General features: G+C 43.4%; 1 protein-coding gene across 2 annotated transcripts in view; it reads left to right on the top strand.

The window, feature by feature from the left end:
• ADAMTSL1 (ADAMTS like 1) overlaps positions 1-26,880 on the top strand; it is a 935,024-nt gene that overhangs the window by 790,357 nt on the left and 117,787 nt on the right. For both annotated transcript variants that reach the window (XM_046023640.1, XM_046023641.1), the window contains 2 exons: positions 3,846-3,999; positions 4,883-6,008. In XM_046023640.1, the coding sequence (XP_045879596.1) occupies positions 3,846-3,999; positions 4,883-6,008 (1,280 nt within the window). The remainder of the gene's footprint in view (positions 1-3,845; positions 4,000-4,882; positions 6,009-26,880) is intronic.

The raw sequence follows: 26,880 nt of genomic DNA, 5'->3' as shown, positions 1-26,880 counted from the left end.
TATAATTGTCCTCCCCTGTTCCTGGAGTTTGTGGCCTCTGAGCACATGGGACACAGAGAATTCAGGCCTAAAATTCTTTTAGTCCTATAGATTTGAAGCAGGGACACTTGTGATTAGGCACTAAGAAAAGGAGACTGCCGAACTGAGGTCCTCTGGGGCCCGTTAAGTATCACAGACCTTTAGAACAGTGTCATGTGTGCTTAGGAGTTAGACTCACAGGAGCACCTGGGTGGCTCAGTCGGTTAGGCATCTTACTCTTGAGTTTGGCTCAGGTTGTGCTCAGGGTCATGAGGGTCGTGAGATGGAGCCCCACATCGAGCTCTGCCCTGGGCTGAAGGTTCTCTCTCCCTCTCCCTCTGCCCCTACGCCATCGCTTGTGCACGCTCACGCTCTCTTGCTCTCTCTCTCTCAAAAAAAGATTACAAAAGGAGTTAAGCAAATTTAGATTCCAATCCTGACTCTGCCACTTACAGGCTCTATAACCTCGGGCTCACTACTTAACCTTTCTAGGCCTCAGTTTGTGTATGTGACTACTGGAGATAATAATGTCTGTTCATATCGTTCTTGGGAGGCTTCAGTTAAACGATGCATGTAAACTACCTTGTGCCAGGTAAAAGTGAGCCCTGTTATTGTTATGATTCTCTTCCACCCCTGCTCATTGTCAGGGGGAGAGGAAATAAGACAGTACTTCCCTTGACCAGCTGGACCCAGGGTCATAGCCCAGGCTTCCCGCAGGCTTTACCATTCTTCCTAGGAAAAGCAAATGACACTTTGGGAAGTAGGACAGCTTTAGCCCTTCTCCGTGGAATATTCTTAAGTGCTGGGTTATCTGGGTTGATGAATGGAAATTCCAAACATTGGGGAGAGGCTAGGAATGATAGGAAGTAGGAAGTAATCACCAATTCACTGGGATTTAACTCAAGCTGGTGCCATACAAATGAGCTCTGGGGGGTGTTCATGGGAGCTCCCATTGGCCCTGTCATCCCAACAGCCCTTGCCTTGGCCCTCTCACTGAGATGAAACACACATTCCACATCCCCCACCCCCAAGGCTCCCCTTGGAGAAAGGAGGACCTGGATGATCTATAGGTGTTTTTCATCCTCAACTATCTGGGCTCAATCTTACAGTTACTGCACAGAATCCCCCAGAGACAGAATTAAGCCAAAATTTCAGACACTTCAAATAAAATTACTTTCAGATTCTATTCTGAGACTAAAGTTCTTACTTCTTTAAAAGAATTCCTTGCATCTTTTGAAAGAGTTGGCTATTACATATTTTTAAATCATACTTTTATGAAAGTCATTTCTCCCAAAAAATATAAAAGAAATTAAGGTCAGAGTAGTCAGTTTTAGAGATAGAAGGAACTTAGAAGATCCTATAGCCTGGTTGTTCTTTTAAAAATTAAAGTCACCGGACCCTTTTTTCAAATGAAATGTTTCTATGAAGCCAAGAATCTAAAACAGATAAAATCAGAGCTGCTTTGGTTGAAGTGTGGGTTAGGATCCCAGATCCTCATGGGTTGGATCTCCAGATCAACTGAAAAGCCCCTGAATCATTTCCTCAACATAGAACAGGGTTTAAAAATCCCTACTCTTACTTGGTTTTATTTTAGAGATATGGAAATCGAGCCTCAAGAAAGAACTAGACTTGACCAAAATCATAAACCAATCTTGAGACACACAGTCTATATTTCTGGTTGGTAGTACTGAACTTACCATGCCTTTTTTTTTTTTTTTTAAGATTTAATTTATTAGTTGACAGAGAGACAGTGGGAGAGGGAACACAAGCAGGGAGAGTAGGAGATGGAGAAGCAGGCTTCCTTCTTCTCTAAGTGGTGCTCTATCCCAGGACCTTGGGATTAGGACCTGAGCCGAAGGCAGATACCTAATGACTCAGCCACCCAGATGCCCCGAAGCTTTTCAATTTTCAATCCTCTTTGCCTCCATCCCACCTGATCCTGGGATTTGGACTGGCATTTACAATCACATAAGGGGTGGGTGGAATCTGGAATCCACAATCATCAGGAAACAAAGCAATGAGTTTCTTACCTCCATTTTTTGCACCTAAAATTTTTTTTAGGGTGCTGTGTATCAGAGCTTAGTTCATGTCAGTGGGTTAGCATATAAAACTTGAAAATGTAATATTTTTTGGTTTTAGTGTCATTTTTCAAGTTAACGTGGCACCCTGCCATGACCCCAGTTCAGGTCTTTATCATCTTGAGCCTGGACTACCGTGGCAGCCTCCTTAACTGACATCCCAGCCTGCCATACATCTCCTACTCCCTTCTCTCCCGGACACGGTTGCCAGATTAACCTTCTCAAAACACCTCTTTCATCATTTCACTCCTCCCTCCAATGGCTCCTCACTGCCTTGTGGACCAATTCCAAGCCTCCTGTCTGAAAATTAAAAGTCTCCAACGTCTGGCCCCAAACTACTTCATGAGCTCCTGACACTCTCAAATTGTTCCCTCTCTTCAGTCCAACTGGTTTAGCTCTGCCCCCCCCTCCCCCCCACAAGCCTGCCTTGGATTTTTGCACTGAACCCTTCAAACTTCATTCTGGATATTCCCCTGCCTCCCATGATTATCCCCAGTTTCTCCACACATGCAGACTACCCATCTTCAAAACCTAGGTCAGGAAATCACTAGAGCACCATCAGCATTCAACCATCGTTAGAATGAACCTCGTAATACTCGTCTTGTACTTTTATATTTCTACTAAATTTTTGTATTACTATCTAATTCTTTGAACCGCTTTACTAAGGTGTAAATAACATACTATTAAACTCCACTTCACATGATGATTTCAAGGTTTATCTGTTTACCACATATCCAGAAGAACAACATTCCTCTTATGGTAGAATAACATTCCCATATATAGGTAGACCATATTTTGGTTTATCCATTCACCAGTCAGCAGACATTTGAGTGGTTCCCACTTTTTTGTCTCTGTTGAACATTATAACACACTGTCTTTGGATGGATGTTTGCACTTCTCTCCAGGAGATACCCTACAAGTGAAATTGCTCAGTCATGGGGTAAATTTATGTTTATGTTTGTAAGAAACTATCGGGCTATTTCCAAGAGGGCTATACTATACTATTTTATGTTGCCACCAGCAATATAGGAAGGTTCTAATTTCTCACATTTACATTTATAATAACATTTGTTACTGTCTGTCTCTTTTTATTATGGCCATTCCAGGGAACATGAAGTGGTATCTTGTTGCAGTTTTGATTTCTCTCTCCCTCATGCGGTATTTCAGTTTAACAATACATTTGGATTTCCCCTCCACTCATTATGAGATGACAGCTCCTTGAGGTTACAGACCACCTTGCACAATTTTTTTCCATAGTATCTAGCACCCTACCTCAGACAAAGTAAATGTAGAACAGTTATCTGATGCTTGACGTTAAAGTATTATATTTGTGAAGGGAGGAGGAAAAAATTCGCGAGTGTCACCGCTGTGGGTGAAGTTTCAAATATATTATCTCATTTAATTCCCAACCTCGCACGCTAAGTGTAAGAAGTGGAAACAGACTCTGAGTTGCCAACTGGTAAAATACTAAGCTGGGATTAGAACAGACTCTATGACTCTGTAACTCTACAGCCCAGGCCACAGAAATAAAAAACAGAGTTTCTACAGGAAACCTTCAAGTAGAAAAATCTTAGAATGTGTTTACAATATGGACGTTTGGGTCTTCCCACCATGCTACATAATTAATAGTGACTGTTGCTTTTCCAGGCCACTTTTCTCACATTCTGGTGAGTTCGGGAGTCCATACCAGAACCCAGTAGCCTCCAGTTCCCCACATTTACATGCAGGTGGTCCTTCTTTCCTCCCCAGTGTTCCACGAGCTGTGGCGAAGGCACGCAGACTCGAAGCGCCATTTGCCGGAAGGTGCTGAAAACCGGGCTTTCGGCTATCGTCAATTCCTCCCTGTGCCCTCCCCTGCCCTTCTCTTCAGCCATCAGGCCCTGCATGCTGGCCACATGTGCACGTGAGTATGTCAGAGCTCTGGGGATGGCGGGAGACCAGACCCACCCAGAAGCAGTTGTGGCCACACAGTAGCCTTCCCTAAACCCGAGACCGGTGGGAGATCATCAGGCAGGAGAGACCAAGGAGGCAGCAGGCTGGTGAGCTCAGCTGGAGATGGAAAAGGAATCTTAATTACACATGGCCAGGCCGAATTCTCTTCTCGGCTGGAAAAACAGTTTGCAGGGGGTAGAGCAAAGTTCACTTGCTGGCATAGAGAGATCTGGAAGCTGGAGTCAGCATATTACTAATGAAGCCTAGTGTTGTCCACTCTGGGGTTTTTTAAATGCTCTAAACAAATTTGTTCTGTTTAATATTAATCCCTAGAGTTGTAACACCTCTGGGCTCCCCTCCCCCAGTACACTAGGGCCCTGGTGCTCTGCAGAACCCAAAGGGGAAAGGTGGAAAGGGAGAGATTCTCCTTCCCTTCGTCCTCTGCCTCTTTTTATGATGCTTGCTTGCTTTTTCTTTTTTTTTTTCAATCCTTGTAATGGGAGGAACTGCCTTTCCCCTGACATCCTCCGCACCCCCATCTAGAACCTGCATCTCAGCTTCTAGGGGTAGAAAGCCCCAGCAGGGCTATGGCAGGTTACCCCACTGCACTGTATTAGTTGGAGTATTGCTTTGCTGAGCCTTGATGGGCCTCAGCTGGTGGCCACTTCCTACCCGGAAAGCCATAAGGCAGTAAATGAAAGCCCCCGCCGGAATAAACTCAAGCTGCTTCTTCCTCTCTCTCTGTCTTTGCCCTTTCCGTTCGCTCTCTCTTGTCCCTGTGTTCACCCTCGTTGTCCTCTGCGGTCCCTTCTTTCTCCGGCTGTCTGGCTTCCCTTCCATCCCCTTGGTTGCAGGGCCCGGGCGGCCATCCACCAAGCACAGTCCTCACATTGCGGCTGCCAGGAAGATCTATATTCAGACCCGGCGGCAGAGGAAGCTGCACTTTGTCGTGGGGGGGTTCGCCTACCTGCTCCCCAAGACGGCGGTGGTGCTGCGCTGTCCCACGCGGCGCTTCCGCAAGCCCCTGATCACCTGGGAGAAGGACGGCCAGCACCTCATCAGCTCCGCGCACATCACTGTGGCCCCCTTCGGCTACCTGAAGATCCACCGCCTCAAGCTCTCGGACGCGGGCATCTACACCTGCTCGGCGGGACCCGCCCACGAGCAGTTTGTCATTAAGCTCCTCGGAGGCAACCGGAAGCTGGTGGCCCGGCCGCCGAGCCTGCGGGGCGAGGAGGAGGCCCTCGCGGCGAGGAAGGCCGGCCCAAAGGAGGCCCTGCAGACCCACAAACACCAGAACGGCATCTTCTCTAATGGTAGCAAGGCCGAGAAGCGGGGCCCCACCGGCGACCCCGGGAGCCGCTACGACGACCTTGTCTCCCGGCTGCTGGAGCAGGGGGGCTGGCCCGGGGAGCTCCTCGCCTCGTGGGAGGTGCAGGACTCCACGGAAAGGAACACATCCTCCGAGGAGGACCAGAACGCGGAGCAGGCCCTCTGGCCCCTGCCCTTCACCATGGTGGCCGAGCAGAGGCGCCTGGACGACATCCTCAGGAACCTCTCGCAGCAGCCCGAGGAGCTTCGAGACGTCTACAGCAAGCACCTGGTGGCCCAGCTGGCCCAGGAGATCTTCCGCAGCCACATGGAGCACCAGGACGTGCTGCTCAAGCCGTCGGAGCGGCGGATGCCCCCTGTGGCCATCTCCCCTCATAAGCACGTGTCGGGCTTCAGCAGCTCGCTCCGGACCTCGGCCGCCGGGGAGGCCGCGGGTGGCTCTCGCCGGCCCCACCGCAAGCCCACCATCTTGCGGAAGATCTCAGCTGCCCAGCAGCTCTCGGCCTCCGAGGTGGTCACCCACCTGGGGCAGACTGTGGCCCTGGCCAGCGGGACGCTGAGCGTGCTTTTGCACTGTGAGGCCATAGGCAACCCGAGGCCTACCATCAGCTGGGCCAGGAACGGAGAAGCGGTGCAATTCAGTGACAGGTGAGCCTTGCAGCAACCCGGAGTGGCGCGGGGGCGGGGGGCGGGGGGGCGGTAAGGAGCCGCAACTCGCCTAAGGTGCTGCAACTCACCTAAGGTGCTTGATTCACTCTTCCTCCGAGGTGGTTCCAAGGGTAGGGCTGAGGGCCCTGGGCCTCAGGGATGGCATCCTGGGTTTCAAATCCTCTTTTAGTACCAATAGGACTGCTGAGCAGAAGGTATTTAATTTCTTTAAACACTATGCTGTCCTCTTTATAAGGTAATAGCAACAATGCCTGTCCACCCCCATCCCCAAGGAGTCCCAGAGATTAATGAGATACGCTCCAGATCGCTTTGAACTTTTGGCAGAAAGCTATCACTCCAGGCCAAAGCACTATTACGTTACCACTCTGTGAGCTGGACCACTGAAAAGCTTATACATCAGGATACCGTCTCCATGTGTGTGGTCCCCCAGGGCTAGGGGGAGAGGACAGCCGGCACCTGCTGCTCTCCGTGGGCGAGCCCATCCTCTGTCTGGGCCGGACAAAGCTGTTTGTTCCAGAAAGCTTTTATTCCCGGTCAGACCTGTGATTAATTATCCTAATATCTCATGGTGTCTCTGTGTGGGTGTGTCATTACCCGGATGACAGCACGTATTACTGGTTTCCTTGGGCCACAGCCATTCGTAATGTAAAATCAATGGCGGTGGTAGAAGTTATCATGATAATATTTTTGAACACTGTGGGCCAGGAACTGTGCCATAATTCCTGCATCCATTCTCTTTTCGTCTTTATCGTGGTCCTGACAACCTATCGTGATAGCTAGCATTAATTGAGTCGTGACTGTCCACCAGGCAAATGTGGTCCTTCTGTGTTTATTTCACCAAATTCTAACAGTGGCCCCAAGAAGCGGGTACAGTCTTTAGCTGCACTTCACAGAAGAGGAAACAAAGCCTGAGAACTTGCTAACGATCTTATTTGTTAGCTGGCGGAGCCAAGGCAGGTGACACAAATACGATGGGCAGTCAGTAGAAGAATCTTACACTCTGGGTGAGGGAGGGCTCCTTAAGATCCTCTGGTCCAGGGTCCTCATTTTAAGTTGTTGTCTGCTTGGAATCCACGGAGAATGCTCTTTTCAGTAACCGGAATCCTAAATATGGTTACTCGGCCGTCCTCATCCCTCGCTGGCTGGTTTTGGGTAAGGAAAGAAAGGAGCCTGGATGTATCGTGCCAGGCAGTTTGCCAGGTTTTTTCTATGTAAGTGCACTTGTTATTCTAACAGTCAGTCTCCAAGATTGACCTTGTCCTCCAGGGTCACACAGAAAATCAAGGTTTAGCAGCTCACCCAAGAAGATCACACTTTAGCGAGAGTCAGACCAAGGATTCAATATCAAAGTTGAGTCCAAAGAGTACACATTTCTGTGTACTCTTCTGAGACCCAGTGAACAAATGTGATTTTTGTCCAGCCCGCCCACATCTTTGGTGCCTTTTGAAATGCCGGTAATGTTGCCTTTCAGCTTCAATACTTATAGACCAAATAACTTTAATACCAACGATACTAAGTATTTTTCCTGTGTCCTCTAACTTTGTGTCAGACACTGTGATCAGTGCTTTAAGGGCATTATCTTATTTAATCTTCAAAAATAACCATATGGGGTAAATACTGTGGTTGTTACCACATCAACGATGAGGAAGTCGAGGCACAGATGTTGGACCCACAGAAACTCTGGAGACAAGGTCTGAATGCAGGATTCATGTGCCAGGTGGTTTGAACGCACACCTTGAGATCCTCTCCTCGTGTGGGCTCCTTAGTCCTCCCCAGCTTGTACTTTCCTTGATCAGCTTAATTGCTAGGATTCCCGCAGGTTTTTCTAGAAATCTTTACAACACATTTTGGGGTCAAGCTGAAGTTGGAGTAAATCCCCTTAGGTCACTGAGTCAATGAGAGGAAGCCCCAGAGGATGTTGGGGGCAGGCTACGAGTGGTATCCTTGTGCTTGGGTGGGTGGACCACTGGACCTCTGTTAATGCACCTGTCATACCTACTGTGACCAAATCATGTCATCATCTCCATCAGCCAGTCAGCTTCTCAAGTGTAGGAACCACTTATTCATATTTCCTTGGCCTTGTGCCCAGGATTGCACTCCTGGGGTTGAGGGAGAAACGGTTGATTTTGCACAGGAGAAGATGGAAATTAGCATTTCTTGACTAGCAACAGACCTAGTGCTCCATGCTGGCAACTTTTTCATAGCCACCATCTTGGTTAATGACCACCACAGGGGGGCAACACAGGAGCTCTTATCCCTATTTCAGAGATAGAAAACCGTGGCCCCAAGTAGTTTAGGAGCTTGACGATGTTAGCTAGCTGGCAAGAGGCAAAATCAAGAGGGCAGATTGGAACCCAGTTCCGCCCACCTCAAGCCCATGCTGTTTTGAGTGAATGGGGGAGTTCATCCTTCCATACATCTGTACCTCACTAGGGATGCCAAGTTGCTAGTGTTTACCAGCTATTTCCAGGGTCACTTCCTTCCTCCTAAAAGCTGCGGGCAAGGCAGGCTGTTGGGAAGGAGGGTAAGGATCACCAGGACTCTGCTGTACCTGGAACTTCAGGGAGAACATTTGAGTCCGTGGCTTACTTAGAGGTCCTGACCATTTCCTTGAGTGCTGGAGATACTTTGTATGAAATCCAAGGGTCCCAGCCCATCTGGGCCCCCTGGTGACTAAAGATAGGACCCAGACGGAGTCAGATGAGGACTGAGGGCTTCAGGCTGATCTTGCCGAGACCCTTCACTTTGTATGGGCTTGGTCCCTTCATCTTAAAAAGCAGGTGATTGGGGGTTGTACCAATTCGCCTCTGAGGTCCCTTCTACCTCCTTCACTCCTTTACAAAAGGCCACAGAAGAAAAAAACCCGTATGCTGCTGGGGAGTGGGGAGAGCCTTGAGGCCAATAACTTCAAACTGTTGCACAAGCTCTTTCTCGGTGCTCCACAAAACGGGGGTTCACTGATCGCACGAGTTAGGGATGTGTTCACATAGAGCTGAACAGATGTATTTACTGCTGGATTTTACTTGTTGTTTTTTTTTAATATAGTGCCTGATATTTTTTCTCGTTTTTATTATAAAAGCAATAAAGGACCCTGGGGATAAAAATACATTATATGTTTATACAAAAATAAGAAATAAATTAAAAATTTATAAAATAAAAGCAATAAAGGGGCCACAAAATAATTCAAATAATACCTAAATCTATAAAGGACAAATGCAAGTCGCCCTCATCCTCCCACACCTATTCCCCAGAGTCTGCCTCTCTTAATAATTTGGTATACATCCTTCTGGAATTTTTATATATTTTATTGTATTATATATAAAACACATATACGCACATATGATTCAGCTTTGTAATGGGATATTACTCATGTTTAGAAATTTCACGTGGATTCTACTCAACAATAGGTCTAGGAGACATTGCGTTATAGCATGTAGAGATCTGCTTCACCATTTTTAATGGCTGATTACTGTTCCTGAGTGCATTTAACTATCCCCCAATTGAAAATTATTTGGGTTTTTCCATTTTTTTAAACTCCTTTAAGCATTCCAACATGTGTTGTGACTTTCCAAGTGAACAATATAGGATGCATTATTTTCCAAGCAGTTCTTTGATCAATGAACAATTTTTTGCTCTCACCATTTCAGGGATTCCAAGAGTTCTTGAAATACCACTTAGGAAATATTACTTTCACCTTTTAGGTTTCACCTCCCTGGGTGCTGAGGGTCTAGCCCTAATGTCTTTAAGATGAAGAGGGTTCCGTGGTATCTTGCTAGAAAAAAGACACATGGCAGCCAGGTGCTTTTAAAGATACTGAAGGTGCTAGACTAGGACAGCAGAAAGCTAATCCTGGCTCTTCGGTCACCAGGACGTTGGTGGGAGCATGGGTGAGGAGTAGCATTAAGAGGGAGAGCACGTGAGGGGCACAGGCAAACAGTTTTACAGTTTTGGTCACTCTCGAGATTTTTTTCAATCTAGCCTTGACACAGCTTTCCGGTGCAAGTCAATGGCACACAGTAAGGAAAAATAAGAGCTTTTGGATACTGATCTCCAACTCATAATTTCTCCATTTAACTTAGCTGTCCAAAAAGAAATAAGACTGGCATTTCATTTTCAATAGGGTTTTCCAAGTCCTGTTTGAGAAAAGAAAGTGAATATATCTCCACAGAGCATGTAAGAGGAACAGAGCTGCCATTGGGACCGCTTTGCTATGGGCTGTTGGTGACCCGTCTGTGTTGGGTTTCATTGCTTGTCATCATCCCTGTGTCCAGTAGCAGTTCAGAAATGCTCATTTATTTTCACACAGAGACGTGCTGAAATGCCCGGTGTTCTAGTTCAGTTAGTCTGTTTTTGCTTTAGTACCAAATCCATCTTTCTGAAAGAATCTGCAAGATTCAGCTGGCTATGGGTCTGTGGGACTTTGCCGCATATTCAAAGTGTACTCTTTGTAGCCTGAGCCAGCAAGATAGGTCGAGAGAGGAAGACAGTAACAGAGGAGACGTCTACTCCTTCTTTGGCTTTGAAATATGCCAAAGTTTTATCTGCAAGAAATTGCTTCTATGAAAGAATTGCTATCAAGTCAGTTACTACTGTATCTCATCATATATATAATTTACTAGTTGAAATGAATTCACTTGATTCTTAGAAGCCTGTGCCAACTTCTCAAGCAATAGTTTACTGGATGTTTCTGAATGTATTAGAACAAACTAGTTTATCATAATCGCCGCTTCTCCTTTATTTCACAAACATTCCTATGCATCCTCAGAGCCAGACCCTATATTAGATAGTGGGGATGGAGGAAAAGAAGGCTCATTCCCTATCAGTGAAACTCAGTCTCGTTTGGAAGCCAGAGAAGTAAATGCAGTGTATAAGTACTAAAAGATCAGTAGGGATATTTATTCACCCCATAAGAATTTATCGACCTATGTATTATTATCACTCTTACACACACACACCCCTCTAGTCACTGGGAATATTGTAAATGAAAAGTCTGTGTTCCCCTGCAGTTTAGATCTATTTAGATTTCTGCTCAAATTTCTGCCATCAGAAAGGCTTTCCTTGATCTAAAAGAGCAGTTCTCATTATCCCTTTAACTCTGTTTTATTCAGAGAATTTTACCACCATCTGATATGTATTTGTTGATTGCCTGTCCATAAGGGTAGAGACTGTATTTGCTGCTGTATCCCCAGTGCTGAGAATAGTGCCTGGCACCAAACAGATGGAAGAAAGTGGAGGGAGGAAAGAAGGAAAGGAAGAAAGGGAGGAAGGAAGAAAAGAAGAAAGGTAGGAAAGAAGACAATAAACACAGAAAAGTGCACAGGTATTGGGGGTGGTAAGTGTTGGGCAGAACACTTAAACAGGGTTGATAAGGAGTGATTTGGTGACTACCTTAGATGCATATCCTGTAGAGGTTACCTGTAAGCCAAGACGTGAATGATGACGTGTCTTCCCTGAGATGAGATGAGGAGGAAGAGCACCCCTGGACAAGGGAAGAGCAGCATAAAACCCCCAGAGAGTGAAATGCGTTTGGTGTGTTGAAGGAACCCCAAAGGAAGTTCTTTTGGCTAGACAGTGGTAGGCAGGAGCGAGAGGGGATGTGGCATGGGGCCATGAGGTTAAGCCGAGACCAACAGAAGGAATCTAGCTTTTAGTCTGAGTATCCCAGGGAGACTTGGGAAGATCTCAGGGAAGCAAAATGATCTAATTTCCATTTTCATAGACGCCCTGGCTACTTTGTGGCCAGTGGATCATAGAGGAACAGGAATGGAAGCGGCAGAGTCTAGTAAGGTGTCCTTTGCAATCATTCGTTCAACTTCACAAACATGTGGTTGGCGTTAGATACAGTGGTGGGCACCAGACAATAAGAAATAAAAGTCACTGCTCTCCAGAAGCTAGGAAACCCTGAAGGGCTGGCATGGAAAAAAATAACTTGGGCCCTGAGGTTTTATTGTTTGTTTGTTTGTTTATTTGTTTGTTTGTTTTTGTTTATTTTTTCAGTGTTCTAAGATTCATTGTTTATGCACCACACCCCGGAGTTTGTTTTCAACTCCAGTGGAAAGAATACTTCTCTTAGAACTTCTAAACGTTTAAAAGTGAGTCAAGGAGGAGTTCCCAAGTTCAGTGTGCACAGTGATTACCAGAAGCTCATAAGAAATGCAGATTCTCACATCCTCCCCTACCCCAGAAACCCTCTGTAGAGCAGAGCCCCATAAGGCACCCTTTACAAGCACCACAAATGACTCTGAGACCAGAGGTTCGAGGACCACCATTAAGAAACACATTGAGAGAGAACGGGAGAGGAAGGAGAAGCTCAGAGCAGAATGATGCCCTTGCTATTAGTTCTGGTAAAAGATCTGGTGGCAGGAGACAGAACTCGCACTGAAGTGACACTTAGGGATTCCAAACACCTTCCTTTTCCCCCCACCCCTTCCCACCCCACCTTCCCTCACAGACTCCCACCAGCCCACACACTTGCACCTTGGTGAGTTGGAGTTCACACCTGGCCTTGGAGTTGAGGCCAACCCACAAAGTGCCTGTGTGTGGAGGGAGCAGACACAGTGGAAGTTAACAGACTCAAATCTGCCAGTGTTCAGGGAACATTCTGGACTGGCTGGAGGTGAAAATAACCAAGTGTGGCCACGTGGTTCAGCCCGAGAACAAAGAAGGACCGGACTTGCCAGCACAGCATAGAGGGTGTGTTAGAAATGGATTTTCGGGGCGCCTGGGTGGCTCAGTGGATTAAGCCGCTGCCTTCGGCTCAGGTCATGATCTCAGGGTCCTGGGATCGAGCCCCGCATCGGGCTCTCTGCTCCGCAGGGAGCCTGCTTCCTCCTCTCTCTCTCTCTGCCTTCCTCTCTGCCTACTTGTGATCTCTCTCTCTGTCAAATAAATAAATAAAAATCTTTAAAAAAAAAAAAAAAGAAATGGATTTTCACAGGCTGCAGTGACAATTGACTTAGAAAACAAGAGGACTCTGCCTCCTTCTCTCTCTGCTTTCATTGCCGACCCCTAAGCTCTGTGGACCTATAATTGACCGGATTCACCATAGTGCTGCCTGGTCAGGTCCATAAGGAAAGAAGCATTAGAGTCTCATCCCCTGGGTCTTGGGCACCAGGAGTACCAGATTGGTTTGAAAACATTAATATGATAGCCCTACGATAGCCAGCCTGTACCCAGAAGTATTTCATGTATAGGAGGCTACATTAGCTGCTCCTCCAGGGTTAGTAATTATGAATTTTTTTTAAGTTCCACCTAGTATTCCCTCAGTTTATTATGGAGTTGGCATCTCTCTGTCTACTTCATATTCTTTTTTTTTCTTTTTGCAGTTCAAAGAGTTAAATATAGGATGCCTCCCTTATTTTTTTCCTCCAAATTTTTATTTAAAATGCAGTTAACATATAGTGTAATATTCGTTTCAGGTGTAAAATGAGTGATTGGTTCATCATTTGCATACATCCCCCAACACTCATCACAAGTGCCGTCCTTAAGCCCCATCATCATCTTAACACACCTGCCTTAAAATAGCCATCAGTTTCTTCTCTATAGTTAAGAGTCTGTTTTTTGCTTGCCCCTCTTTTTTCCCCCATGTTCATTCGCTTTGTTTCTTAAATTCCACATATGAGCAAAATCATGTAATTGTCTTTCTCTGACTTATTCCACTAGCAAAATATTTCCTAGCTCCATCCACAGTGGTAAGATTCCATTCTTTTTTATGGCTGAGTGATATTCCATTGAGTGTGTGTGTGTGTGTGTGTGTGTGCGTGCGCGCGCAAGCACATTGTATATACACCACATCTTCTTTATCCATTCATCAGTCAATGGACATTTAGGCTCCTTCCATAATGGGCTATCATTGATAATGCTGCTATAAATATCGGGTTGCATGTATCCCTTCGAATCAGTATTTTTGTATCCTTTGGGATACAATGGTTGCTAGATCTTAGGGTACTTCCATTTTTAAGGTCTTGAGGAACCTCCATGCAGTTTTCCAGAGTGGCTGCACCAGTTAGCATTACCATCAACAACAGTGTAAGAAGGCTCGCCTTTCCCTGCATCCTCGCCAACACCCGTTGTTTCCCATGTTGTTCATTTTAGCCATTCTAACTGTATGAGGTGATACTTCATTATGGTTTTGATTTGTATTTCCCTGAGATGAGTGCTGTTTAGTATCTCTTTATATGTCTATTAGCCATCTGTTTGTCCTCTTTGAAAAATGTCTATATATGTCTTCTGCCCATTTTTTAACTGGATTATTTGGTTTTGGGGTGTTGTGGGTTTTTTTAAGATTTTATTTATTTGAGAGAGAGAGAGAGCACGAGCTGGGGAAGGGGCAGAGGGACAAGCAGACCCTGCCCTGAGCATGGAGCCTCACTAGGTGCTTAATCCCAAGACCCTGAGATCATGACCTGAACTAAGGTCAGATGCTTACCTGACTGAGCCATTGGGTATTGAGTTTTATAAGTTCTTTATGCATTTTAAATATTAATCCTTTATCTCCTATGTCATTTGCAAATATCTTCTCCCATTCCATAGGTTGCATTTTGGTTCTATTAGTTTCCTTCACTGTTGCAAAAGCTTTTTGTTTTGATGAAGTCCCAATAGTTTCTTTTTGCTTTTGTGGCCCCTGCCTCAGGATACATATCCAGTAAGTTGCTACAGCCCATGTCAAAGAGGTTACTGCCTGTGTTCTCAAGGATTTTGATGGTTTCCTGTCTACGTCATATTATCAGGCTGCATGCAACATGCAACATACATACTTCTCAGAAAAAGCTCCCCCCCCCCACAAAAAAGTTTGTTCAAAAAGAAGAAAGCGGTCTCTGAAAACATCTCTTAGCTAATCGGAGATCTGAGCAAGATTCCATACAGGCTAAGCACGTCTTGCTAAAAACACATGCTGGCTTCATCAGAAACAACACGCACTTGGTTTGCGTCCTATGTGTATGTTTATTCTTTCTCAATCTTTACACCTTTCTCTTCCCCTACCTGCCTCTTGTCTACTTCTTGGGAGTCTTACTGTAAATCCATAAATGACCCCAACGTTCCAGACTTCCCCTGGATGCCAATGATTGTCATGTGTCCAACATTAGCCCGAGTCTCTCTTCTGACTCTTATGCACAGTTGCCTGCTGGACGCCCCTACCAGATGCCTCACAAAGACATCAGCTCTGTAGAATGAAAACTAAGCTCCTGAATCTCTATCTCAGGAAGGAGTACTTCCACCTACTCAACTGCCAAAGCCTAAATATTTCTAGGCTGTTCTTGCTCTACCATGGCTCCTTCATCCCTCCCTTCTCTGTTCTCACTGTCTCTATTTGGTTTACCCTTGTCCACTCTAGATGATTTCAACTGCCCCCAACTCTGTATTTGCCTTCACTAGACTAGGGGCTGGCAAATTACACCCAGTAGCTTTTACATTTTTTAAAGTGTTATTAAAAACGACTTTAAAAGGGTTATTGAGAGAGCTTTGAAATTGTGCCCAGAGCCGTTGAGTCCGCTTGCTCAAGTTCTCACACTCAGTAAGGGGTAGAGCTGGGATATGAACCCAGGTTATTTGAAGGGTTATTAAAAGAGTGGCTTTTACATTTTTTAAGGGTTTTTGAAAACAAACAAGACATAGAATATACAACAGATACTATAGGTGGCCCTCTAAAGACTACAATATTTACTATCTGTCCCGTTAGAGAAAAAATTTATTGACTCCTGCTCTAGATCATTTGATATGCTACTGCCAGAGTATCTTTCTGGCAAACCTGTCCATGCTGCTCCCAGGCTTAAAATTCTTTTAATGGCTTGCCATCACTTGAGGATAAGTTCCAAATGTCTTTGCATGATTTGCAACACCTTTAATCTCTCTCACTCGTTTGATCTCTTACCATACCGTACCCCACCTCACCCCTGTGAGTGATGCCTTTCAGCAATACACAATTACTTGCTGTTTATGAATTTGCTTAGGGTCTTAGATTTGCCTCATCCTACCCTTCCTTACCAGAAGCATATCCCCAAGGCTCAGCTGCGCTGGCATAGTAGAGCTGGAATTTGAACTCAAGATGACCCCTTCCATGACCCATATAGTACCCTATACGTTGTACTGTATCTCAGCCCACCCTACCACTGCATGTTAGAATTCGCTGTTTGTTTTTCTATATTACCTTTTAAATTATGTACTCTTCCTCAAGGGCAAATATTTAAGAAGGTATGTCAGTTTCTCCACAATTCCAAGAATACAATAGACACTCAACAGAAGATAAATTAATGGATGAACGGATAAAGGAATGAACACTAGTGATTAGCAGGGAGGTTTCCTAATTACCAGAGACTGTAGTCTGCATGGTTTTGCATAATCTGAACAGCATTAATATGCAAATATGGCAAAGTTCCAGAGTGGTACCCACTCCCAACTAAACATTTCTGCCCTGCCCACGTGTTCTCTGTTACAGAAGTGTCAGGAAACCCTGAGGTCCTGTGGCATGCAATTACAGTTTGAAAAGCCCTGCTGGAGAATAAGTACCAAGAATAAACACGCTGTAGCATCCTACCTCCTATCACATCCAGGCCAATGAGGAAATCATCATCATTGTTATGGTTAACATTCAGTGACCAATCGCTTTTAGCTAGGTGCCATTCTCAGTGTTTTACAGGTGTTCGTTTATTCTTACAATAACATTTTGAGGTTACTATCCCAAATTTCCAGATGTTGAAATTGAAGCACAGAGATGTTAGATTAATTTGCCCCAAGTCCCACACTTACTATGTAGTGGAGCTGGGATTTGAACCCAAGGAAGTCTGGCCCCGGGGACTATTTCTTTGTGTTGATTTTAACCTTAGTTTAATCCAAGGACTTGGCCATTATTTTAAAAAGAAGTCACAGGGGTCAGCTAGATCTAGCATAAATTAACATTCCATCTTTTAGCCAGCTGGCATGCAATCTGTGGGGCTTTCGTTTTTTTATTTGGCACATGTGTGTTAGGGAAAGACTTTCTTCTATTTCCTTTCCTTCTACCTTTACGTGAACATCTCCAGCTATAAACATGCCTGGTACTAGGCACACAACAGCTGCTTGGGAAACACTGTAATTGTGACATATGCATTTGCATCTCTGGGTGTGTTTACAGCGTTGATGGTTTGTGCTGTGGAGACCTAGAGACCTAGACCACAAGCAAGCCAATGCTAAACGGTTCCTTGCTTTTCGGTTACTCTGCGTAAACACAGAACACTTATTGGACCCTCCTGAACTTCCCCACACCGAACTGCGATTCAGGCAGATATGCTAACTCCAGTTTGCCTGTAGATAGGGTGTAACACTGGCCCCCGAGTCTCACAAGTAACTCTTCCCCACACCTTATATCAGGAGGCTTGCATAATATGGACAGATGCACACTCTGTATTCCTACGTCCAAACCCAAATCCAGAAGCAATACCTGTAAGGACACCACTGACTTCCTTGTAGAAAAGAAAATCAGGATTCTCTAAAATTGGCACCGGAAGTCAGATTACCAAATTGGGAAGAAAAGCTAGCTGAAGAGGGATCCTTTCTCTGGGAAAACCTAAATCCTGCTCATAGTCCCACACTGACTGAGAAGTCCTGGCTCACTATTCAACACTTCGGCCCAAGACTGAGCTGCCAGTGGACATAATAGGCAAAGCTCAGCTCATAAAAGGCTTAAAGCATTTAAACAAGACTTTCCTGAAAGTTGTGGGATTTTTCAAAGGAATGAAGGTGAACATGAAGAATCATACGAAACTGGATACTTCGGAGAAAATGCTGATTCTTTCTTAGGGGTGGAAAGTGGATCCCAGGTAATAGTCAGTCAACATGGAATCCTGGGGAAAGGGCTAATGCCAAGGAGCTTCTGCCTTTTAACCCTTAAGCCTGTCCCTGTTTTCCTTCTATTCTAGGTCTGCCTGATTTGTGCTGGTCATATCTGATGACCCCCTTGGTTAGGAAGAGCAGTCCGATGGTACATCAGTTAACATAGAGGGCAGCCCATAGTTGTAGAAGGACACTAGGGCTAGAATCAGAGCAACTTAGGCTGGAATTCCAGTTCTGCCATTTCCTTAGATGTGAGTCCGCTTTAACCCCTCTGAACCTTGGTTTGCTCATTAGTTAAGTTACAAACAATTACACCTGCTCAGCATAAGAGCAAGAATGTGAAAAACAGATAATATGTGTAACATGGCTGGCACATGATGGATACTCATACATCAGTATCTATAATTATTGGCATATAGATAGGAGGTCATTATATCACAACACCTTCCAGGACATCACCAAGCAAGGAGCTCTATTTTCATTTTGCAGAACCTAGGAACAACCTATGCAGTTGTTCAAAAAGTTGAGATAGAAGGGCAGGTAGGAAAACAGTGTGATGGAGAATTAGCCTAAATCCAGGCAACAGGAGAGGGTTCTTATATTCTTCTGACATTTTCTTTTTTGCGATTGTTCTGGTCTGGTAGAAAAGAGAAATCTGTATACTCTCCATGCTTATACTTTCCAGACAGTATTGGACAACTTTCCAAAGTGGTGTTGAATAGGAGATGAATTAAGGGGTATTTGGAAGGCTTTGGCGTGGGCAACACAGAGTATTTACAGATGGAAACTTCTCAGAATGGAAGAGAGAATCAAATGGGAAATGCCTCCAGGTTCAAGATCAGAACCACAGCTGTGAATAATACTATATGTAGAAGTCATAAGCACATGAAATGCAGCCTCCAAGTTTGCAGAGACTATAAAAACTGGAAGCAGGACAGATACGGAGAGAAAAGACCAGCTTCAGTTTGGTTTGGCTTATTTCCTTCATAGAAGTAATGGCAGTGGGAATGACAAATGTTTTTCCCAGTTGAAAATTGGAAGAAAGTTGGAGGAAAAGGGGGCCATCTCAGTAAATACCTAGGCCTCGAGGAGGGAAAAAAAAGTATTGAAGGTCAATATAAAGGTCACAAGAGCATCCGAGAGCGTGACATTGGCACAAGTGAGGCTCTGACTATTCCTTGAAAGGTTAGGGGTTCTCAGAAGATCCCCTTCGTGGTTCATTTATTCTTAGAAAAGTGGTCCTAGAAAAAGGCAGTGTTCTGCAAAAAGTTTTACAGTTAACAGTTATATAAAGTTAACAGTTATATAAATGAGGAACTGAAAAAAACCAGAAGTGAAAATTCTTCCATGTTCTAGGTCCAGGTCAGCAAGCTTTTTTTGTCAAGGGCCAAATAATAAACATTTTCGGTATTTGCAGACCATCTCTACTATCATTTCCGCCATGATGGCCTAAAGGCAGTCACAGAAAGCACTTACAGGGCATGATGGTGCTCTAATAAAACTCTAGTAACAAAAGCAGGACCAGCTGACCAAAGTTTGAGCCCCCTTCCAGGTAAATTGGAAATCGAGTCAGAATCATTTCATGCAGAGGCTGATAGTTCAAAATGAATTACCCAGCTAGCAAATAAAACTACACATATTAGCAAATTCAAGGTTTCATGAGTTGCTGAAGAGACAGAAGTTGAAGAGTTTGGCAGGAAGTATTAGGACAGGGTTAAGAATGTGTGGTCAGGTGGCCTCTCCCATTCCAAGAATATTTTCTATACTTCCACCTGGAGCAATCGTGAAGCTTCCAGCATCAAATAACTTTTGGTTGGCAATTACATTAAAAACAGCCAAGGTTATAAAAAGTTGCCCTAGCCAAATGGTGACATGAAACTCTTCTTGAACTTCAAATCTGTTCCCCAAAATATCGGTGCAAAACAAAACTCTCCCTTGCAAGTTTCTGGGCTACTGTAATTTTTGGTTTCAGAAAAAAAAAAAATCCTTGCTCACAGTGGAGGTCTTCTCACAGCATTCTTTTTTTTCTCCTCCAGCTTTAAGCTATTTAAAATCTAGAATATTCTTGTTAGTGATTATCCATTTCCCTGAGTAAATACAAACTTTGGCATAAATTACCCCCCACCAAAAATGAGGCCAAACCACATGCCTTCAAGCTATTTAAAATCCAGAATAGTCTTGTTAGTGATTGTCCATTTCCCTGAGTAACTACAAACCTTGGCACAAATTACCCCCCACCAAAAATAAAGCCAAACCACATTAGGCCCCAGTGGATGCCTGCATATGGTCAGTTTTTTTAAAGGTCAGAGGTCACTCCCCATTCCTGATTCCACCATGCACTAGCTGAGGAAGTTACTTCTCTGAGCTTTTGCTTCCTCTCTCAAAAGGGATAAAAATATCAATCTAATCACATGACAGTGAGAATAAAATTATGGAAAGCTTATACGCTTGTCTAATTAACGGCCCCCACTGTCCCTTTGTGGTAGATTTGATGATCCTAATTTAAAAAATTCCTAGGTAGGAGAAACAAAAAAAGTTTGCATTTCAGGGTAAGTAAAAGCCCTCAGCATCTCCTCCTAGGAATTTGGAGCTGATGTTCTTTCCACAGCTGCCTCTCAGTTCACTTATTTTCTTGTAAGCTCACTTTTTTTCCAAATTTCATTCCTTTATTCTCAATTTATATGCTTTTTTTTTTTTTTTTGGCATTGCAGGATTCTGACTTTTTTTTTTTTTTTTAAAGATTTTATTTTATTTTTTGACAGACAGAGATCACAAGTAGGGAGAGAGGCAGGCAGAGAGAGAGAGAGGAGGAAGCAGGCTCCCTGCCAAGCAGAGAGCCCGATGTGGGGCTCGATCCCAGGACCCTGGGATCATGACCTGAGCGAAAGGCAGAGGCTTTAACCCACTGAGCCACCCAGGCGCCCCTGACTTTTTTTTTTTTAAGGGTTCTAAGATTTCAGTATCTGGTTCATAGTGTTAAAGCAATTATGAAAATGTGTAGCTGTACTTAGAAATTTCTGAGTCAAGAGTAGAACTGAGCCGCTTGCCACCCTTGTGCCATGCGGCCTCAGTCTCTGTTCCTCTTTTCCATCCCCAGTGCTACCTCTAAAGTCAAGGTCCTAGGACTCATTCCTTCCTCGCTTACACAGAAAACCCCTTGTCCCTCCCTCATGTGCCTGACTGATGTTTTATTCCTTGAAAGCTCCACATTTCTCAGTCCTTTACTCTTGTCAGAAGAATTCATCACAAAATCCAGAACACAGCTCAGACATGAAGAGTGAATGATGATGGTGACGGTCATGTCAATCACAGCAGCAACAACCTGTGCTTCCATACCTCTGACCACATCAGGCACTTGTTTACATTCTTTATTTATTCATTCTGAGAGAGAGAGAGAGAGAATGCATGCACAAGTGGGGGCAGAGACAGAATCATAAGCAGACTCCAGGCCAATGTGGAGTCCAATGCGGGGCTCGATCTCATGTCCCTGAGAGCATGACCTGAGCTGAAACCAAGAGCCAGAAGCTGAACTGATTGAGCCACCCAGGCACCCATTGTCCATATTGTTTTTCTATCTTTCTTTTTTTTAAATTAACAGATAATGTATTATTTGTCCCAGGGGTACAGGTCTGTGAATCATCAGGCTTACACATTTCACAGCACTCACCATAGTACATACCCTCCCCAATGTTCATAATCCAGGCATCTATTTCTCCCCCTTCACCCTCCAGCAACTCTCAGTTTGTTTCATGAGATTAAGACGCCCTTATGGTTTGTCTCCCTCCCCAGTCCCATCTTGTTTCCTTTTCTCCCTCCCTTCCCCCCAACGACTGTCCACCCTGCCTCTCAAATTCCTCATATCAAGGAGATCATTGATAATTGTCTTTCTCTGATTGATTAATTTTGCCTTGCATGATACTATCTAGTTCCATCCATGTCATTGCAAATGGGAAGATTTCATTTTATTTGATGGCTGCATAGTATTCTATTGTGTGTATATACCACATCTTCTTTATCCATTCATCTGTTGAGGGACATCTAGGTTCTTTCCATAGTTTGGCTATTGTGGACTTTGCTGCTATAAACATTGAGGTGCATGTGCCCCTTCAGATCATTACATTTGTATCTTCAGGGTGAATACCCAGTATTCAGATTGCTAGGTCATCGTAGGATAGCTCTATTTTCAACTTTTTGGGGACCCCCCCATACTGTTTTCCAAAGTGGCTGCACCAGCTTGCATTCCTACCAACAGTGTAGGAGGGTTCCCCTTTCCCCACATCCTTGCCAACATCTGTCATTTACTGACTTTTAATTTTAGCCACTCTGACTAGTGTGAGGTGGTATCTCACTGTGGTTTTGATTTGTATTTCCCTGGTGCCAAGTGATGGTGAGCACTTCTTCATGTGTCTGTTGGCCATTTGGATGCCTTCTTTGCGTAAATGTCTGTTCATGTCCTCTGACCATTTCCTTATTGGATTATTTGTTCTTTGAGTGTTGAGTCTGACAAGTTCTTTATAGATTTTGGATACTAGTCCTTTATCTGATAAGTCATTTGCGAATATCTTCTCCCATTCTGTTGGTTGTCTTTTGGTTTTATTGACTGTTTCTTTTATTGTGCAAAAGCATTTGATCTTGAGGAAATCCCAAGAGTTCATTTTTTCCCTTGCTTCCTTTGCCTTTGGCAATGTTTCTAGGAAGAAGTTGCTGCAGCTGAGGTCGAAGAGGTTGCTGCCTGTGTTCTCCTAAGTATTTTGATGGATTCCTGTCTCACATTGACATCTTTCATCCATTTTGAGTCTATTTTTGTGTGTGGTATAAGGAAATGGTCCAGTTTCATTCTTCTGCATGTGGCTGTCCAATTTTCCCAACACCATTTGTTGAAGAGACTTTTTTCCATTGGACATTCTTTCCCGCTTTGTTGAAGATTAGTTGACCATAGAGTTGAGGGTGCATTTCTCTGCTCTCCGTTTTGTTCCACTGATCTATGTGTCTGTTTTGGGCCAGGACCATACTCTCTTGATGATTACAGCTTTGTAATAGAGCTTGAAGTCTGGAATTGTGATGCCACCAACTTTGGCTTTCTTTTTCAACATTCCTCTGGCTATTTGGGGTCTTTTCTGGTTCCATATAAATTTGGGGATGATTTCTTTGAAAAAACTTGGTGGTATTTTGGTGGGGATTGCCTTAAACGTGTAGATTGCTCTAGGTAGCATAGACATTTTCACAATATTTGTTCTTCTAGTCCATGAGCATGGAATGTTTTTCCATTTCTTTGAGTCTTCCTCAATTTCTTTCATGAGTACTTTATAGTTTTCTGAGTACAGATTCTTTGCCTCTTTGGTTAGGTTTATTCCTGAGTATCTTATGGTTTGGGGTGCAATTATAAATGGGATCAACTCCTTAATTTCTCTGTCTTGGTGTTGGTGTGTAGAAATGCAACTGATTTCTGTGCATTGATTTTATATTCTGACACTTTACTGAATTCCTGTATGAGGTCTAGCAGTTTTGGAGTGGAGTCTTTTGGATTTTCCACATAAGGTATCATATCATCTACAAAGAGTGAGAGTTTGACTTCTTCTTTGTCAATTCAGATGCTTTTTATTTCTTTTTGTTGTCTGATTGCTGAGGCTAGGACTTCTAGTACTATGTTAAATAGCAGTGGTGATAGTGGAGAGCCCTGCTGTGTTCCTGACCTTAAGGGAAAAGCTCTCAGTTCTTCCTCATTGAGAATGATATTTGCTGATATTGATGATATTGAGGCATGTACCCTCTATCCCTACACTGTGAAGAGTTTTGATCAAGAAAGGATGCTGTACTTTGTCAATTGTTTTTTTCAGCATCTGAGAGTATCATATGGTTCTTATCCTTTCATTAATGTGTTGTATTGCATTAATTGATTTGCAGATGTTCAAACAAACTTGCAGCCCCAGAATAAATCCCACATGGTCATGGTGAATCATCTTTTAATGTACTGTTGGATCGTATTGGTTAGTATTGGGGGGAGAATTTTTGCCTCTGTGTTCATCAAGAATATTGGCCTATAATTCTCCTTTTGGGTGAGGTCTTTGTCTGGTTTGGGGATCAAGGTAATGTTGGCCTCATAAAATGAGTTTGGAAGGTTTCCTTCCATTTCTATTTTTTGGAAGAGTTTCAGGAGAATAGGTATTAATTTTTCTTTCAATGTTTAGTAGAATTCCCCTGGGAAGCCATCTGTCCCTGAGCTCTTGTTTTTTGGGAGATTTTTGATAACTGCTTCAATCTCCTTATTCATTATGGGTCTGTTCGGGTTTTCTGTTTCTTCTTAGTTCAGTTTTGGTAGTTTATACATCTCTAGCAATGCATCCATTTCTTCCAGATTGTCAAATTTGCTGGTGTATTGTTGCTCGTAATTTGTTCTTATAATAGTTTCTATTTCCTTGGTGTTGGTTTTGACCTCTCCTTTTGCATTCATGATTTTATTAATTTGGGTCCTTTTTCTTTTCTTTTTTATAAGGCTGGCCAGAGGTTTATCAGTCTTATTAATTCTTTCAAAGAACCAATTCCTAGTTCCATTGATTTGTTCTACTGTTCTTTTTATTTCTATTTCATTGATTTCTGCTCTGATCTTTATGATTTCTCTTCTACTGGGTTTAGGCTTTCTTTGCTGTTGTTTCTCCAGCTCCTTCAGGTGTAGGGTTAGGTCATACTTGAGACCTTTCTTGTTTCTTGAGGGAAGACTTGTATTGCTATATACTTTCCTCTCAGGACTGCCTTTGCTGTGTCCCAAACATTTTGAACAGTTGTGCTTTCATTTTCATTTGTTTCCATGAATTTTTTTTTTAATTCTTCTTTAATTTCCTGGTTGACCCATTCATCCTTTAGTAGGATGCTCTTTAGCCTCCATGTATTTTAGTTCTTTTCAACTTTCCTCTTGTGGTTGAGTTTTAGTTTCAAAGCATTGTGGTCTGAAAATATGCAGGAAATGATCCCAATCTTTTGGTACCAGTTGAGATCTGATTCGTGACCCAGGATGTGATCTATCCTGAAGAAGGTTCCATGCGTATGCAAATGTGTATTCTGTTGCTTTGGGATGGAATGTTCTAAATATATGTATGATGTCCATCTGGTCCAGTGTGTCATTTAAGGCCTTTATTTCCTTGTTGATCTTTTGCTTAGATGATCTGTGCATTTCAGTGAGGGGGAGTGTTAAAGTCCCCTACTATTATTGTATTATTGTTGATGTGTTTCTTTGATTTTGTTATTACTTGGTTTATATAGTTGGCTGCTCCCATATTAGGGGCATAGACATTTAAAATTGTTAGGGGTGCCTGGGTGGCTCAGTGGGTTAAAGCCTCTGCCTTCGGCTCATGTCTTGGTCCCAGGGTCCTGGGATCGAGTCCCACATCGGGCTCTCTGCTCGGTGGGGAGCCTGCTTCCTCCTCTCTCTCTGCCTGCCTCTCTGCCTACTTGTGATCTCTGTCTGTCAAATAAATAAAATCTTAAAAAAAAATAAAAAATAAAATAAAATTATTAGATCATCTTGTTGGACAGACCATTTAAGTATGATATAGTGTCCATCCTCCTCTCTTATTATAGTCTTTGGCTTAAAATTGAATTTACCTGATATAAGGATTGCCACCCTAGCTTTCTTTTGATGTCCATTAGCATGGTAAATTGATTTCCACCACCTCACTTTAAATTTGGAGGTGTCTTTGGGTCTAAAATGAGTTTCTTGTAGACAACATATCTATGGGTCTTGTTTTTTTATCCATTCTGATATTCTGTATCTTTTTTTTTCTTTTTTTTAAAGATTTTATGTATTTATTTGACAGAGAGAGAACATAAGTAGGCAGAGAGGCAGGCAGAGAGAGTGAGAGGGAAGCAGGCTCCCTGCCGAGCAGAGAGACCAATGTGGGACTCGATCCCAGGACCCTGAGATCATGACCTGAGCCGAAGGCAGCGGCTTAAACCACTGAGCCACCCAGGCGCCCTACTCTGTATCTTTTGATTGGGGCATTTAGCCCAGTTACATTCAGGGTAACTATCAAAAGATATGAATTTAGTGCTTTGTATTGTCTGTAAGATGACTGTTACTGTATATTTTCTCTGTTTCTTTCTGGTCTGTTACTTTTAGGCTCTCTCTTTGCTTAGAGGACCCCTTTCAGTATTCCCTGTAGGGCTGGTTTGGTGTTTGCAGATTCTTTTAGTTTTTGTTTGTCATAGAAGCTTTTTATCTCTCTTTCTATTTTCAATGACAGCCTAGCTAGATATAGTATTCTTGGCTGCATATTTTTCTCATTCAGTGCTCTGAATATATCATGCCAGTCCTTTCTGGCCTGCCAGGTCTCTGTAGACTGGTCTTCTACCAATCTAATATTTCTACCACTGTATGTTAGACCTGTTGTCCCAAGCTGCTTTCAGAATTTTCTCTTTGTCACTGAGGCTTGTAAGTTTTACTATTAGATGATGGGGTGTAGACCTATTTTTATTGATTTTGAGGGGGTTTCTCTGTGCCTCCTGGATTTTGATGCTTATTCCCTTCACCAAATAAAGGAAATTCTGTGCTATAATTTGCTCCAATATACCCTCTCTTTCTTCTTCTTCTTCTGGGGTCCCTATTATTCTAATATTGTTTTATCTTACAGTATCACTTATTCCTTGAATTCTCACCTCTTGGTTCAGTAGTTGTTTGTCTCTTTTTGCTGAGCTTCTTTATTCTCCATCACTTGGTCTTCTATATCACTAATTCTTCTGCATCATTTATCCTAGCAGTAAGAGCCTCCATTTTTTTTTATTGCACCTCATTAGTAGCTTTTTTTATTTCAACTTGGTTAGCTTTTAGTTCATTTCTCCAGAAAGGGATTCTCTAGTATCTTCCATGCTTTTTTCAAGCCCAGCTAACACCTTCATAATCATCATTCCGAACTCTAATTCTGACATATTACTAACGTCCATATTGATTAGGTCCATAGCCATCAGTACTGCCTCTTTTTCTTTCTTTCTTTCTTTTTTTTTTTTTTTGTGGTGAGTTTGTCATTTTATCCAGATAAGAATAGATGAATGA

This window comes from Meles meles, chromosome 11, assembly GCF_922984935.1.
Source record: "Meles meles chromosome 11, mMelMel3.1 paternal haplotype, whole genome shotgun sequence".
Lineage (NCBI taxonomy): Eukaryota > Metazoa > Chordata > Mammalia > Carnivora > Mustelidae > Meles > Meles meles.
The sequence above is the reverse complement of the archived record's forward strand: the minus strand, read 5'-3'. Positions and strand labels throughout refer to the sequence as shown.